The 14,202-nt window shown below is 43.6% G+C and overlaps 1 protein-coding gene across 2 annotated transcripts; it reads left to right on the top strand.

Annotated features, from left to right (window-relative positions):
* The first annotated feature begins 11,791 nt into the window (after positions 1 to 11,791).
* Positions 11,792 to 13,785, top strand: UBB (ubiquitin B). Of its 2 annotated transcripts, none has more exons than XM_025428270.2 (2): positions 11,792 to 11,948; positions 12,696 to 13,785. In XM_025428270.2, the coding sequence occupies exon 2, from the start codon at positions 12,702 to 12,704 to the stop codon at positions 13,617 to 13,619; it is 918 nt and encodes a 305-aa protein (XP_025284055.1). In that variant the 5' UTR covers positions 11,792 to 11,948; positions 12,696 to 12,701; the 3' UTR covers positions 13,620 to 13,785. The 2 variants fall into 2 exon arrangements, with proteins under 2 accessions (XP_025284055.1, XP_025284056.1); XM_025428271.3 differs by lacking the exon at positions 11,792 to 11,948 and adding an exon at positions 12,087 to 12,230.
* The last annotated feature ends 417 nt before the right edge of the window (positions 13,786 to 14,202 follow it).

Below are 14,202 nucleotides of genomic sequence, written 5' to 3'. Positions count from 1 at the left end.
AAACTCAGACCCACATCTAGGCATCCTAAATCCCAAACATGTACAGCTACCCCTACTATATCCTCAACACACCATGCCTTCTCATTTTTCACCTGCTCCCTCCCAATCATCCTACTCCTGGTGATTGGGCTTCTAAATAATACCTCCAACGACACCCTTGGGTTCCTCTCTTCCCCTCCTCCAGGCACTAGACTGCTCCTTCCTCCTCTATGCCTCCACAGAAGTCTATATGTACCCCCCCCCCTTTTTTTACATAGTTAGCATTTATTGAGTATTTTCTATATGCCAGGCACTGTTCTAAGCACTTTACCTGTATACTTGGCTTTATGAGGCAGGTCCATTTAAAATCCTCAAAATTTCTATGAGCTAGAAAGTATTACTATCTCTACCATATAGATGAAGAAATGGAGTCCCAGAGAAATTACAATTCACACACAGTTACATAGTGAGTAAATGGCAGTCAGGATTTCAACCCAGACAGTTCAGTTTGTATTTTAACCGCTAAGCCCTTTTTGCCTTTCAAGATTGATAACAGTAGCTAACATTTATCAAGCACTGCCTATGGACTAGGCTTTCTTCTCTTGATGTAAGTGAACATATTGAATCCTACAACTCTCTGAGGTAGACACTCTTAAGTCCTCACAACAACCCTCCTATTGGCGCTAAGACCAGGACTCTTGTGTGGAGCCCACATCCTCCCAATCAGCAATCCCAATGCCTCCTACATCCAGAAATTGATCAACAAATGTCTGCTGGATGAATGAATGTACCAGCAAGACCCAGTGTCTTCCTCTTGGCTCACAATTCACACTTCAAGAGCATATAGTGCCCAGAAATACTTGGAGAAAATTATTATAATGGAATAGAAGTCTGTTGTAGTAAATATATACCAATGAGAGCTGATTAATATAAAGGCTAACTTCACATGCATATTCACTGCATTTCAAATGTCAGACAGAGAAATGCCTTTATTGGGCACCTGGGTGGCTCAGTGGTTGAGTGTCTGCCTTTGGCTCAGGTCGTGATCCTGGCGTCCTGGGATCGAGTGCTGCATTGGGTTCCCTGCAGGGAACCTATTTCTCCCTCTGCCTATGGTGTGCCTCTCTCTGTGTGTCTCTCATGAACGAATATATAAAATCTTAAAAAAAAAAAGAAAAGAGAAATTCCTTTATGTATCAGAGGTTGTATTATATATTAGATGATGTACTATGTACTAACCAACCCCTGTGACAACAAAGTGGGGCAGCAAAGGGCTGCTTCCAAGACAGTTCCCACCATAAATTTAATCCATGTTGAAATGTTCCCACAGCTAACAAAAACAACATATCAATTTATAAAACCATCTCCACCTTTTGTCTAGCTATTGTTCTTTGACTTGACAGCAAATAAGTTTTACTTATTAGACACAGTAAATAAAAGTTTAATATGTCATTGAAGGGCGCCTAGGTGGCTCAGTTGGTCAAGTGTGTGCCTTCGCTCAGGTCACAATCCCAGGATCCTGGGAACAAGCCTCAAGTTAAGTTCCCTGCTCAGGGGGTAGTCTGCTTCTCTTTCTCCCTCTGCCTCTTCCACTGCTCATGCTCTCTCTCAAATAAATAAATAAAATATGAAAAAAAAATGTCATTGAAATCTCAGAATAGGTTCATGACCCTAAAAAAAGAAATTGGGAAGTAGTCAATAGTAATCAGAAAAAGAAATGAGGAATAATTCCTTGAAGTCTAATGGAATGGTACAAAATTAATTTATCCAAGCAAACAATAGCTACTATTGCCTAATCCATTTTGGATATCTTAGTTTTTTGGGGTTTTTTTCAAGATTTTTTCATTTGAGAAAGAGAGAGAAGAGAGAGCATGAACAAAGGGAGAGGTAGAAGGAGATGGAGCGGGAAGCAGATTCCCCACTGAGCAGGGCTCCATCCCAGGACGCTGAGATCATGACCTGAGTGGAAGTCAGATGCTTAACTGTTGACTGAGCCACCCAGGTGCGCCCCCCACCCCCAATATAGTTTTCTAACAGGTTGGGAAATTGATAGAGCAAACTACCATTCTTGGTCTGAAGAAATCTCCCTAGAAAGGCACTGGAAAAAAGAAAATATCAGTATTTCAAAGGCCACTTCTGTAAAGAGCAAAGGACACTAAACAAAAGGCAAAGAAAAAGGGATAGAAGTGCTCAGCATCTACAGAGTGCCAAGTAATTTGCCTAGACTTAAGACTGGATTTGACAAGGTAGGACACCTGGTCCACATGTTTTCTTTACAGGTAAGGAAACTGAAGGTTAAAAATGTTAAGTAAAATACACAGTTATAGGGCTGGTATAAAACCAAGCTGGAGGGCAGCCTAGGTGGCTCAGCGGTTTAGCACCGCCTTCAGCCCAGGGCCTGATCCTGGATCCCCAGGATCGAGTCCTGGGTTGGGCTCCTTGCATGGAGCCTGCTTCTCCCTCTGCCTGTGTCTCTGCTGCTCTCTTTCTCTTTCTCTCTCGTTAATAAATAAAATCTTTGAGGAAAAAAAAAAAAAAAACCAAGCTGGAAATATGATACGGTTGTGTTTCCATTCCAAATCTCATGCTCTTTTTGCTGCAGTACACTGCCTTAGGTTTCTAAAAGACTGTACTGGTAAGTTTTATATAATTGCCAAATTCTAAAATTAGAAACAAATGACCAAAAATTGTTAACTTGTTTGTAGGAGCAAACCCAATATCCACTGATACATCCCTCCAGTGACTTACAGGTCATTTCACTGCCTCTTACAGTTCTTCCCAAGTGGCTCCTTAGAACTTCAAACCAGGGGCATCTGGGTGGCTCAGGAGTTGAGCAGCTGCATTTGGCTCAGGTACTAGGTCCTGGGATCTAGTCCCACATTGGTCTCTCTGCAGGGAGCCTGCTTCTCCCTCTCCCTGTGTCTCTGCTTCTCTGTCTCTCATGAATAAATAAAATCTTTAAAAAAAAAATAACTTCAAACCAATGGACTTGTTATGACTAAATCTACCAAACTATCAGACCTGCCTCAGAAAGGGTCTCCTTATAGTCAGGTCCCAGCTGAAAAGTCTGAATATTAAGTGCTGCTGGGTATACAGAACTGTGGGAACTGCTACATTGCTGGTGAGATTGCAAGTTTGTACAATCACTTTGGAGAGCAGTTTGGCAAAACTTGGGAAGTTTAGGATCACATCCCATAATTTGATTCCTGTGTACACTGCCTAGAGACATTCTCACACATGAATACAAGGAAATATACATAGAGATGCTTTTACTGTTGGTAATAACATAAGATGGTACAGCTGTTATGGAAAACAGCATGGTGGTTCCTCAAAAAATTAAAAATAGAATGACCATATGATCAAGCAATTCCACTCCGGATATATGCCCAAAAGATTTGAAAGCAAGAACTAAACAGATATTTGTACACCCATGTTCATAGTTGCATTATTCACAATCACCAAAGGACAAAACAACCTGCCCACGGACAGATGAGTGGATAAACAATATGTTGTAAACACACACAGTGGAATATTATTTAATTTTTTGAAGGAAGGAAATTGATAGATAAACCTTGAGGACATTATGCTAAAGCCAGTCACCAAAGAACAAATATATGATTCCACTTCTGTGAGGTACTTAATATCAAATTCGTAGGAACAAAGGTAGAATGGTGGTTGCATGGAGCTGAGGGAAGATGGATGGTAGTGATGTTTGTACAACAGTGTGAATGTACTTAATGCCACTGAACTATGTACTTAAAAAATGTTTTTAGCAGCTTTTTAACAGTGAAAAACTAGGAACACCCTAAAGTTAAATTGTAGTATCTTGGGCAGCCCTGGTGGCCCAGCGGTTTAGCACCACCTTCAGCCCGGGGTGTGGTCCTGGAGACCCTGGATTGAGTCCCACGTCAGGCTCCCTGCATGGAGCCTGCTTCTCCCTCTGCCTGTGTCTCTGCCTCTCTCTTTCTCTCTCTGCGCCTCTCATGAATAAATAAAATAAAATCTTAAAAAAAAAAGATAGTATCTTCACATAACAGAATACATCGCAGCCAAAGTAGTTAAATTAGATCTACTGCCTACATTTATCAACACAGCTAAATCTCAAAAAAACAATGTTAAAAGAAAAAAAGAAAATTGCATAATGATACATAAAGCATGATATTTACATAAAGCCTAAAAACATGTTTTAGTCTGTTTAGACTGCTATAAAAGAATACAATAGACTGAGTGGTTTAAAAAGAACAGAAATTTATTTCTTATAGCTCTAGAGGCTAGGAAGTCTAATTTTCTGGCAGGTTCAGTGTCTGGTGAGGGCCTGCTTCCCAATTCACAGATGGCCATCTATTTTTCCTCATATGGATATGGAGCAAGGGGGTCTCTGGAGTCTTTTTGGGTTTTTGTTTTTTTTTGGGGGGGGGTGTTGAAGATTTTAGTTCTAAGTAATCTCTACACCCAACATGGGGCTCAAGCTTACAACACTGAGATCAGAAGTCACATGCCCTACCAACTGCACCAGCCAGGTGCCTCTCTGGAGCCTCTTTTATAAGGGCACTAATCCATTCTACAGGGTTCTTCTCTCACGACCTAATCACCTATCAAAGGCCCCACTTCCAAATACCACCACAATGGGGATTAAGATTTGGCATATGAATTTTGGAGGGTCACATTCAGTTTATAGCAGCATGTAATATTTATGGAAACATAAATGTATAGTATTATCTTTAAAAGGTGCCGGGGGGGGGGCACCTGGGTGGTAGTCAGTTAAGCATCTGAGTCTTGGCTTTGGTTCAGGTCGCGATCTCAGGATCGTGAGATCCAGCCTCACATAGGGCTTATTGCTCAGTGCAGAGTAGGCTTAAGATTTTCTCTCTACCTCTGCCACTACTACCCCTACCACCAGAGCTGGCATGCACTTGCTCTCTCTAGCGTCCCCTGCAGCCCAGGGTATGGTCCTGGAGACCCGGGATCGAGTCCCACATCTTGCTCCCTGCATGGAGCCTGCTTCTCCCTCTGCCTGTGTCTCTGCATCTCTCTCTCTCTCTGTGTCTCTCATGAATAAATAGATGATGATAGATAGATAGATAGATAGATAGATAGATGATAGATAGATAGATGATAGATAGATAGATGATAGATAGATCTTTAAAAATTAAAATAAAATAAATACAAAATAAAAGGTGCCTGGGATTGGGACCCTGGCTAGCTCAGTCGGTAAAACATGCGACTCTCAATCTTGCAGTCATGAGTTCTACCCCACATCGGGTGTGGAACCTACTTAAAAAAATTAAGGGGCACCTGGGTGGCTCAGTGGTTGAGCATCTGCCTTCGGCTCAGGTTGTGATCCTGGGGTCCTGAGATCAAGTCCTATATCAGGCTCCTCGCAGGAAACCTGCTTCTCCCTCTGCCTATGTCTTTGCCTCTCTCTCTGCTTCTCTCATGAATAAACAAAATCTTAAAAAAATAAAAATAACAGGGCAGCCTGGGTAGCTCAGCGGTTTAGTGCCACCTTCAGCCCAGGGCCTAATCCTGGAGACCCAGGATCAAGTCCCATGTTGGGGTCCCTGCATTGAGCCTGCTTCTCCTTCTGTCTGTGTCTCTGCCTCTCTTTCCCTCTCTCTTTGTGTCTCGTGAATAAATAAAATCTTTAAAAAATAAATAAATAAATAAATAAATAAATAAATAAATAAATAAATAAATGGGACGCCTGGGTGGCTCAGTCAGTTGAGTGTCTGTCTGCCTTTGGCTCAGGTCACGATCCTCGAGTTCCAGGATTGAGCCCTGCATGGGGCTCCCGGCTCAGCAAGCAGTCTGCTTCTCCCTCTGTCCTTCACCTGGCTCGTGCTCGCTCCCTCTCTCAAATAAATAAAATCTTTAAAAACATTTTTTTTCCAAAAGACACCATCAGGAAAGTAAAAACTCACAGAATGAGAGAAAATATTTGCAAGCTACATATCTAAGAACTTGTATAAAGAACATTTCAAGAACCCTCAAAACTCATCAGCAAAAAACCAAACAATTGGATTAATTATAAAATGGGCAAATACATGAATAGGCATTTCAGCAAAGAAGATATACATACACCTGGCAAATAACCACAGGAAAACATGTTCAACATCATCAATGATTAGGGAGAAGTAAATTAAAACTATGATAAACTATCACTATACATGTATTAGAGCAGCTAAAATAAAAAACAGTGACAATGCCCAAATGCTGTGAGGATACAGAGAATCTCCCATACATTACTGGTGGGAGTGTAACTCGTACAGCCACTCCACAAAATAGCTTGGCAGTTTCTTGAAAACCTGACCATATATTTACACATGACCCAGCAATGACAGTACTGAGTATTTGTCCCAGAGAGATGAAAACATATGTTCACACACACAAAAAAATGTGTACATTAACATCTATAGCAACTTTACTTCTAATAGTAAAGAATTGGAAACATCTCAAAAGTCCATCTGTAGGTGGTTGAATAAACCAATTGTACATCCATGCCATGGAATGCTGCTCAGCTACAAGAAGGAATGAACTATTGGTATATGCAACACCTTGCATGAATTTCAAGGGAACTATGCTGAGTGCAAAAAACTACTGTCAAAAAGTCACATACTGGGGTGCCTGGGTGGCTCAGTTGATTGAGTGTCCAACTCTTGATTTCAGCTCAGGTCATGATCTCAGGGTCCTGGGATCCAGTCTTGTGTCTGGCTCTACACTCAGTGGGGAAGTCTGCTTGAGGATTCTCTCTTTCCTTCTCCCTCTGCCCCTTCCTCTACTCTCTCTCTAGTAAATAAATTTTTTTTTAAAAGGTACATACTGAGTGATTTCAACATTCCCAAAATAACATTATAAAGATTTAGAACATTTTCAACAATAACCAAACTATAGAAAGAACCCAAATGTCCACAGACTGATGAATGGACAAAAATTGTACATTCAAAGATGAATGTACAATGTATACATTGTAACAGATGATGTGGTATATACATACAATGGAATACTACTCAGCCTTCAAAAAGAATGAAATCTTGCCATTAGCAATGACATGGATGGAGCTAGAGAGTATTATCCTAAGTGAAATAGAGAAAGAAATACCATACAATTTAACTCATATGTGGGATTTGAGAAATGAAACAGATGAACATATGGGAACTAAAATAAAGATGCAGAAAGATAAGTGGTTGCCTAGGCTTGGGGGGTAAGGGGGTGGGAGAAAGTTGTGACTGTAAAGAGGTACCATCATCCTTATGATGGAACAGCACTGTATCTTGATCCTAGTGATGGTTACATGAATCTACCCAAGTGATAAAACTGTACAAAACTATATACAGGCACACATGAAAGTGCATGTAAAACTGCTGAAATCTGATCCCTGGGTGGCGCAGCGGTTTAGCACCTGCCTTTGGCCCAGGGCGCGATCCTGAAGACCCGGGATCGAATCCCATGTCGGGCTTCCGGTGCATGGAGCCTGCTCCTCCCTCTGCCTGTGTCTCTGCCTCTCTCTCTCTCTCTCTGTGACTATCATAAATAAATAAAAATAAAAAAAAATAAAACTGCTGAAATCTGAATAAGGTCTGCAGATTCTACCGCTGGTATTTTCCTGTTTTTGACATTGTACTGTAGTTACCTAAGGTGTTACTGATGTGGAAAACAAAGCCAAAGCCTTACTACTTGCAGCGCATTGACAAGTCCTTGAAACAGGTAGAGTGAGCTTCCTCTGGGAGCTCAGCTGCCTCAATGTTGACCCTTTGCTAAGGCCAAAAGGCAATCTTAACCTGGCCACCCACCTCCCAGGATCCTATGAGTCTACTTTAAACATATAGAAATTCTTTTGGAAACTTCCTTGATCTCTACTCCCCAAGATACACATTAGCAATTACCCTCCAAACATATGGCCCACTAATATATATCTGAAGGATCTCATGATTAAGGCTTCACTGATGGTAATAAAGGACCTTTTCCTAACAGCAGCTAGCCCCTGAAAGGTCCTGGAAACCATGCTTCCAAAATTCCTTAGAGACTTACTTTTCCAAGGCACCTGGGTGGCTCAGTGGTCAAGCATCTGCCTTTAGCTCCGGTCATGATCCCGGGGTCCTGGGATAGAGTCTCATATCAGGCTCCCTACAGGGAGTCTGCTTCTCCCTCTGTCTCTCATGAATAAATCTTTTAAAAAAGCCACACACAGTAAATACCACCTCACACGCACTAGGATGGCCATTATAAAAAAATAAAACAGAAGATAAGTGTTGCTAGGATGTGGGGAGACTAGAACCCTTGTACGTGGCTGGTGGGTATGTAAAATGATGCAGCCATTATGGAAAACGGTATGGAGGTTCCTCAAAAAATTAAAAATAGAATTACCACATAATCCAACAATCCCCTTGAGTCTATATCCAAAAGAACTGAAAGCAGGATTGAAGAGTATTTGCACACCCATATTCACTACAGTATTCAAAATAGCTAAGAGGTGGAAGTAACCCAAATACCCATAGATACCTGTAATGTGGTATATACATACAACGAACTATTAACCTTAAAAAACAAGGAAATTTGTCACATATATGGAGGAATCCTGAAGGTATTATACTAAATAAGCCAACTCCCCCCCCCCAAAAAAAATCACTGTTTAAATCCACTTTTAGAAGGTATCTAAAGTAATCAAAATCAAAGAAATGGAAGGTAGAATAGTGATTACCAGGGCCTGGGAGTGGGGAGAAATGGGAAATAGTAAAGTGAGCATAGGGTTTCAGTTTTGCAAGATGAAAAAATCCTAGGAATCTATAATACAATAATGTGAAATATAATTACTACCACTTTTTAAAAAGATTTTATTTATTTATTCATGAGACACAGAGAGAGAGAGGCAGAGACACAGAGGGAGAAGCAGAGGGAGAGGCAGGCTCCATGCAGGGAGCCAGACGTAGGACTCAAACCCGGGTCTCCTGGACCACACCCTGGGCTGAAGGCAGCACTAAACCTCTGAGCCACCTGGGCTGCCCTAATTACTACCACTTACCTGTACATTTAAATAATGGAAAGATAAATTTTATATATATATTTTTTGCCACAAAAAAAGCTGAAGCAAAATAACAAAATGTTCAGATTTAATAAAGTTGGGTATTGCTCATATTATCTCCAACTTTCATTTATGTAATATTCCATAATAAACGTTTTAAAGTAGCTATGTTTTATAGGACAGATTTCATAATTTTAAGGCCCAATATAAAGACAATACAGAATTTTTCCCTGTGTTCATTTGGATATCCAATACCAAAGTTTTTAACTAGCTGGTAATGAATCAGGAGTCTCAATTCTATCGAGATAAATAGCCAAATGAGAAAATGACTAACCACCGATGAACCCTATATTTTAATATAATGATAATGTCAAGAAAACAATTGTGAATTTATCATTGGAACCACAGTTTTCTCACAGATCTTTATTAAAAGACATCTAACCCAATGAAATCACTTAGAATCTCTGTTTTTTCCAAAGGAAATGCCTAGGAAAAAACATTTGCCTATGGAGAATAAATAAATGCTGGCTTTTTGCTTTGTATTTTGGTGCTCAAGGTTGTCACAAAATTGTTTTTTTTTCTTTTCCCCAGTTGAACAAAAGGTAAAACTGCACTTCATTGAAGGAACATATATTGAACACAATGCCAAGTATTATGCTAAATTATCAAATTTCTGCTCTTTGGGATTTTTTTCACTCTACTCTCTGACTTGTTTACAAATTATCTTTTACAATTTACTACCAGAAATGATGTCATTATTAAAATGTTCATTTATAAACAGATCATTAAAAAAAAATCACCTTGTTTTACAAGGACAGCACTTGACCTCCTTCTGAAAACATTTTGCTTTGTTGAGGTCACCAAATGTCCCACTTTGGGAAAACATTAAACCAGGAAGCCCTGTGACTAACTTGGTTCTGGCAATCGTTAGAACCCCAAGCGAAGTCATCCCATCCGTCAGGAGATCTCCATTCTAGATTATTCTCACCGCTCAACCTCTATGACTCAGGAGAAGCTGCTAGTTGGTGAAAACAAATTCCAACGCAGTTTAACAAAAATGAAATTTCATACTTTGGGGAAAAAAACATTTTATCAACGACCTCCAAGTCCAAAATTATTTAAAAAAAATTTTTTTTTTTTAAAATTTGGGAGAGAGAGCGAGCACGAGCAGGGGAGAGGCAGGAGAGTGAGAAAGCAGGCTCTCCGCTGAGCAGGGAGCCTAAATCCCAGGGCCTGGAGATCACAACGTGAGCCAAAGTCAGACGCTTAACCAACTGAGCCACCCAGGCGCCCCACAAATTATCTTAAGGAAACTTATTTTCCTGTCATGCAAGTAAGTGGATCTTACCAAGTTTTAGTTTAACTTAAGCTGTCGAGGGGTTAACTCATGAACATCTTTTTTGAATAGTATGCTTAGAAATGTATTTTAAGGACTAGCGACCTTTTTTCTAAGGGGCGTGCAGCTGATTTCTATTAACGTGCAAAACTTCACTCACTTGGGAAGGCTGGAATTACGCCACTAACAACCATCTGCGTGTTTATTTACACCCCCGGCTCCGTGACTCAGACACTGGGCCACGTGTCCCCGAGATTTCCACGCCCCTGTCTGACTCAGGGTGCTCGTGTAATCTCTCCTGGCGAGGCTTGGGGGCCACACCCGGGGGGGAGGGCGAGGGAAGTAAAGCGGGGGGACCAGCTAGAGGTCGGAGCTGGCCAACTCCACCTCCACCGTCGCCTGAGGAGCAAACACGTGAACAGGAGTCCTGTTTTCCTGCAATTCCTCGTCCCCCCGAGCTCGGGTTGTGGGCTTCCTGATCCGCATCTTTTTCCCTACCAGAGTCTGGTGAGACAGCAAGGGGGCAAGAACACTGCAGGTTTCCCAGCGCCACACCTAAGCCGGCCACCGAGTCCCCGGGAGCCTGAGCCGAGCCTCCCAGGGCCTCTACTTGGGGGGAGGGGAGGAGGAGGAGGGAGGGGGAGGCCGCCCCTCCCCCCCAACACACACAAGGGCCCGCCACCAGAGTCTAGCCCTTGTGGGAATCCAGGACAAAAGCATTCCGACTCTTTAAAAAAAAAAAAAAAAAGTGTCATTAAAGTACCCTCACCCTGCTCTAACCAAGCGCAAAAATAAACCGAGCAGTGCGCGCTCGCGTCAAGATGGGGGCGGGGGAGCGGGTTCGTGCTTCCACGGCGACACTGGCAAAAACAGCGGCGGGCCACACCGTGAGCGCCTCCGAACCCGAACCGGGACGACCTTCCCAGGAAAGTCGCCGCGGACGAAGCTTTTTCCTTACCCAAAGCTAGAAAAACCCAAGACTTAAGGACGGGAGCGGGGATGCTGGGCTTTGGAGGCGGGAGCAATGTAGCCCTCCCAACCTCCCGCCGGAAGTACCCCATTCTCGCCAAGGCACGCCTCTGTGGCGCACGCGCAGAGTTACTTAGCAACGTCGGCGCTCACCCACCCTAGCTGGAAGCCCAGCAACAACCGAGCCGCCGCGTTTCCCACCAATCAGCGCCGGCCTCGCCTTCGCACGCCTCACCAATCAGCGCCGGCGCCGCAAGGAAGTTTCGAGAGCTTTCGAGGAAGGTCCCCTTAACTCAAATCCATCCGCCTAATCATTTTCCTACTTTTTCCTAAGAGAGGAGAAGAGTCGCCTGGAAGTGAGGGGAGCTGATTTTTTAGAGTCCTTCCTTCGGCTCTGAGGAACTTGGGGCTCGGTCGGGAGGGCCGAACTGGGCCGCGGGAGGTGGGGCCGAGCGAACTATTTTCAGGCCGCGTACGGACACGGCGGCTACGTCGGCAGTGATGAGTGACGCAACAGACGCTGCATAAATTTCAGCTCCGCGGAGCCGCGAGCGTTCAGACGCGGCTGGCATTGTTAGGTGGCGGTGTGCCTGTGTGGGGGTGACTGGACGTGATTGACTTCGGTGTCCTTGCGTTCGTTAGCAGGTACTCGCCGGCGGCTGCGGAGTCTTGGGAGAAGTGCGGAGGCTTTCTGAGACCAGGCTGACGGGTTTGGGGACGGCGGAGCTGGGGGTGCTCAGGGAAGGGGGTTGGGGGAGGGGAGGGCGAGGTGACGCGGCGCTGCGGCGCCCGGCCTTTCCGGAAGAGTGGGCCTTGTTTACGTGAAGGGAGCGGGGGCGGTTGGCGCGCGCGCCGACACTGACTAACCGACTCTTAACCGATGGAGGCTCCATCGCGTCTGCTTCAGAGGGGGAAGGCGGAAAAGAGGTAGTCTAGGGGGATTTTTTAAAACTGTCTGAATTTTGAATCTCAACTCAGTGAAAACTCCCTCACTTCCATTTAAGCAATCTATATTTGTCGAGTTTCGTGTTTTTTTTTTTTTTTTTAATCTGACGTATTCTGCTTAGGTTTTGGGAACATTCCGGGATGGCGGGAGGGGGTGGTGGGGGTGGGGTGGAAGACGATTTAGTGAAGAGTCTAGAATAGTTAAGGCTCTCGATACTAACCTTTGAAAGTTTTTTTTTTTTTTTTTTTTTTTTTAGTCTTCCATCTTTGGTAAATTGAAACCCTGACTAAATTTTTATATTTAGTGGTTAACTTACGATCAGTAAAGGGGGGGGGGGGCTGTGAGAGATGTTGATGAAGTTAATTGTTCATTTTGAAGAACTGAATGTATGTGAAGGTCACCAAGATCCTGAATTGGTATACTAACGATTTCCTTTTAAACTGTAGGTCAAAATGCAGATCTTCGTGAAAACCCTAACCGGCAAGACCATCACCCTGGAGGTGGAGCCCAGTGACACCATCGAAAATGTGAAGGCCAAGATCCAGGATAAAGAGGGCATCCCCCCTGACCAGCAGAGGCTCATCTTTGCAGGCAAGCAGCTGGAAGATGGCCGCACTCTTTCTGATTACAACATCCAGAAAGAGTCAACCCTGCACCTGGTCCTGCGCCTGAGGGGTGGTATGCAGATCTTTGTGAAGACCCTGACCGGCAAGACCATCACCCTGGAGGTGGAGCCCAGTGACACCATCGAAAATGTGAAGGCCAAGATCCAGGATAAAGAGGGCATCCCGCCTGACCAGCAGAGGCTCATCTTTGCAGGCAAGCAGCTGGAAGATGGCCGCACTCTTTCTGATTACAACATCCAGAAAGAGTCAACTCTCCACCTGGTCCTGCGCCTGAGGGGTGGTATGCAGATCTTCGTGAAGACCCTGACCGGCAAGACCATCACCCTGGAGGTGGAGCCCAGTGACACCATCGAAAATGTGAAGGCCAAGATCCAGGATAAAGAGGGCATCCCGCCTGACCAGCAGAGGCTCATCTTTGCAGGCAAGCAGCTGGAAGATGGCCGCACTCTTTCTGATTACAACATCCAGAAAGAGTCAACTCTCCACCTGGTCCTGCGCCTGAGGGGTGGTATGCAGATCTTCGTGAAGACCCTGACTGGCAAGACCATCACCCTGGAGGTGGAGCCCAGTGATACCATTGAAAATGTGAAGGCCAAGATCCAGGATAAAGAGGGCATCCCGCCTGACCAGCAGAGGCTCATCTTTGCAGGCAAGCAGCTGGAAGATGGCCGCACTCTTTCTGATTACAACATCCAGAAAGAGTCAACTCTCCACCTGGTTCTCCGTCTGAGGGGTGGCTGTTAATTCTTCAATCTTGAATTCTTAGTGCCCAATGATGGCATTGCTCTGCACTCTAGCCATTTGCCCCAATTTAAGTTTAGAAATTACCAGTTTCAGTAAGAGCTGAATCACTGGTTTTCTCAATAGCTGTTCAAAATGTTAATAAAAGTTTTGTTGCATGGTAGCATAATTGTGGTCTGTCGTGAAATTATGTAATGGTGTGGGGCTCCTAGCTGATTAAAACTGGTCAAGGAAGGGACTTAGCATTCAGAATATCCATTTCATCAACAGTAAACCATTTTGTTTAAGAAAAAGGTGTGTTGAGTTGTGGGAGATTTATCCTTCGGTCAAGGTCATTTACAAGTTAATGGTTCTGGTGTAATGGGAAACCATTTCTGGGGTATTACCCAATTAAAAATTGAATATGAACACTTAGGGAAAGCCAACATGCCTACTTTCCTCTGCCCAATGGGTGTAAACTAAGCTAATCAAGTAGAACTGAAATTTTGGTTGGGGCTGCTGGGTTGTGATTAACTGATTTACTTGATAACTAGTGCATTACACTCCAGTTTTAACCATTAGTTGTGAAACCATAATCTTGTCTTGA

This window comes from Canis lupus, chromosome 5 (genome assembly GCF_003254725.2).
Source record: "Canis lupus dingo isolate Sandy chromosome 5, ASM325472v2, whole genome shotgun sequence".
NCBI lineage: Eukaryota > Metazoa > Chordata > Mammalia > Carnivora > Canidae > Canis > Canis lupus.
This window is presented reverse-complemented; position numbering and strand designations above follow the sequence as displayed.

Excerpts from the sequence above, each read along its gene's own strand:
- UBB (XM_025428270.2), top strand. The coding sequence starts at position 12,702 with ATGCAGATCTTCGTGAAAACCCTAACCGGCAAGACCATCACCCTGGAG.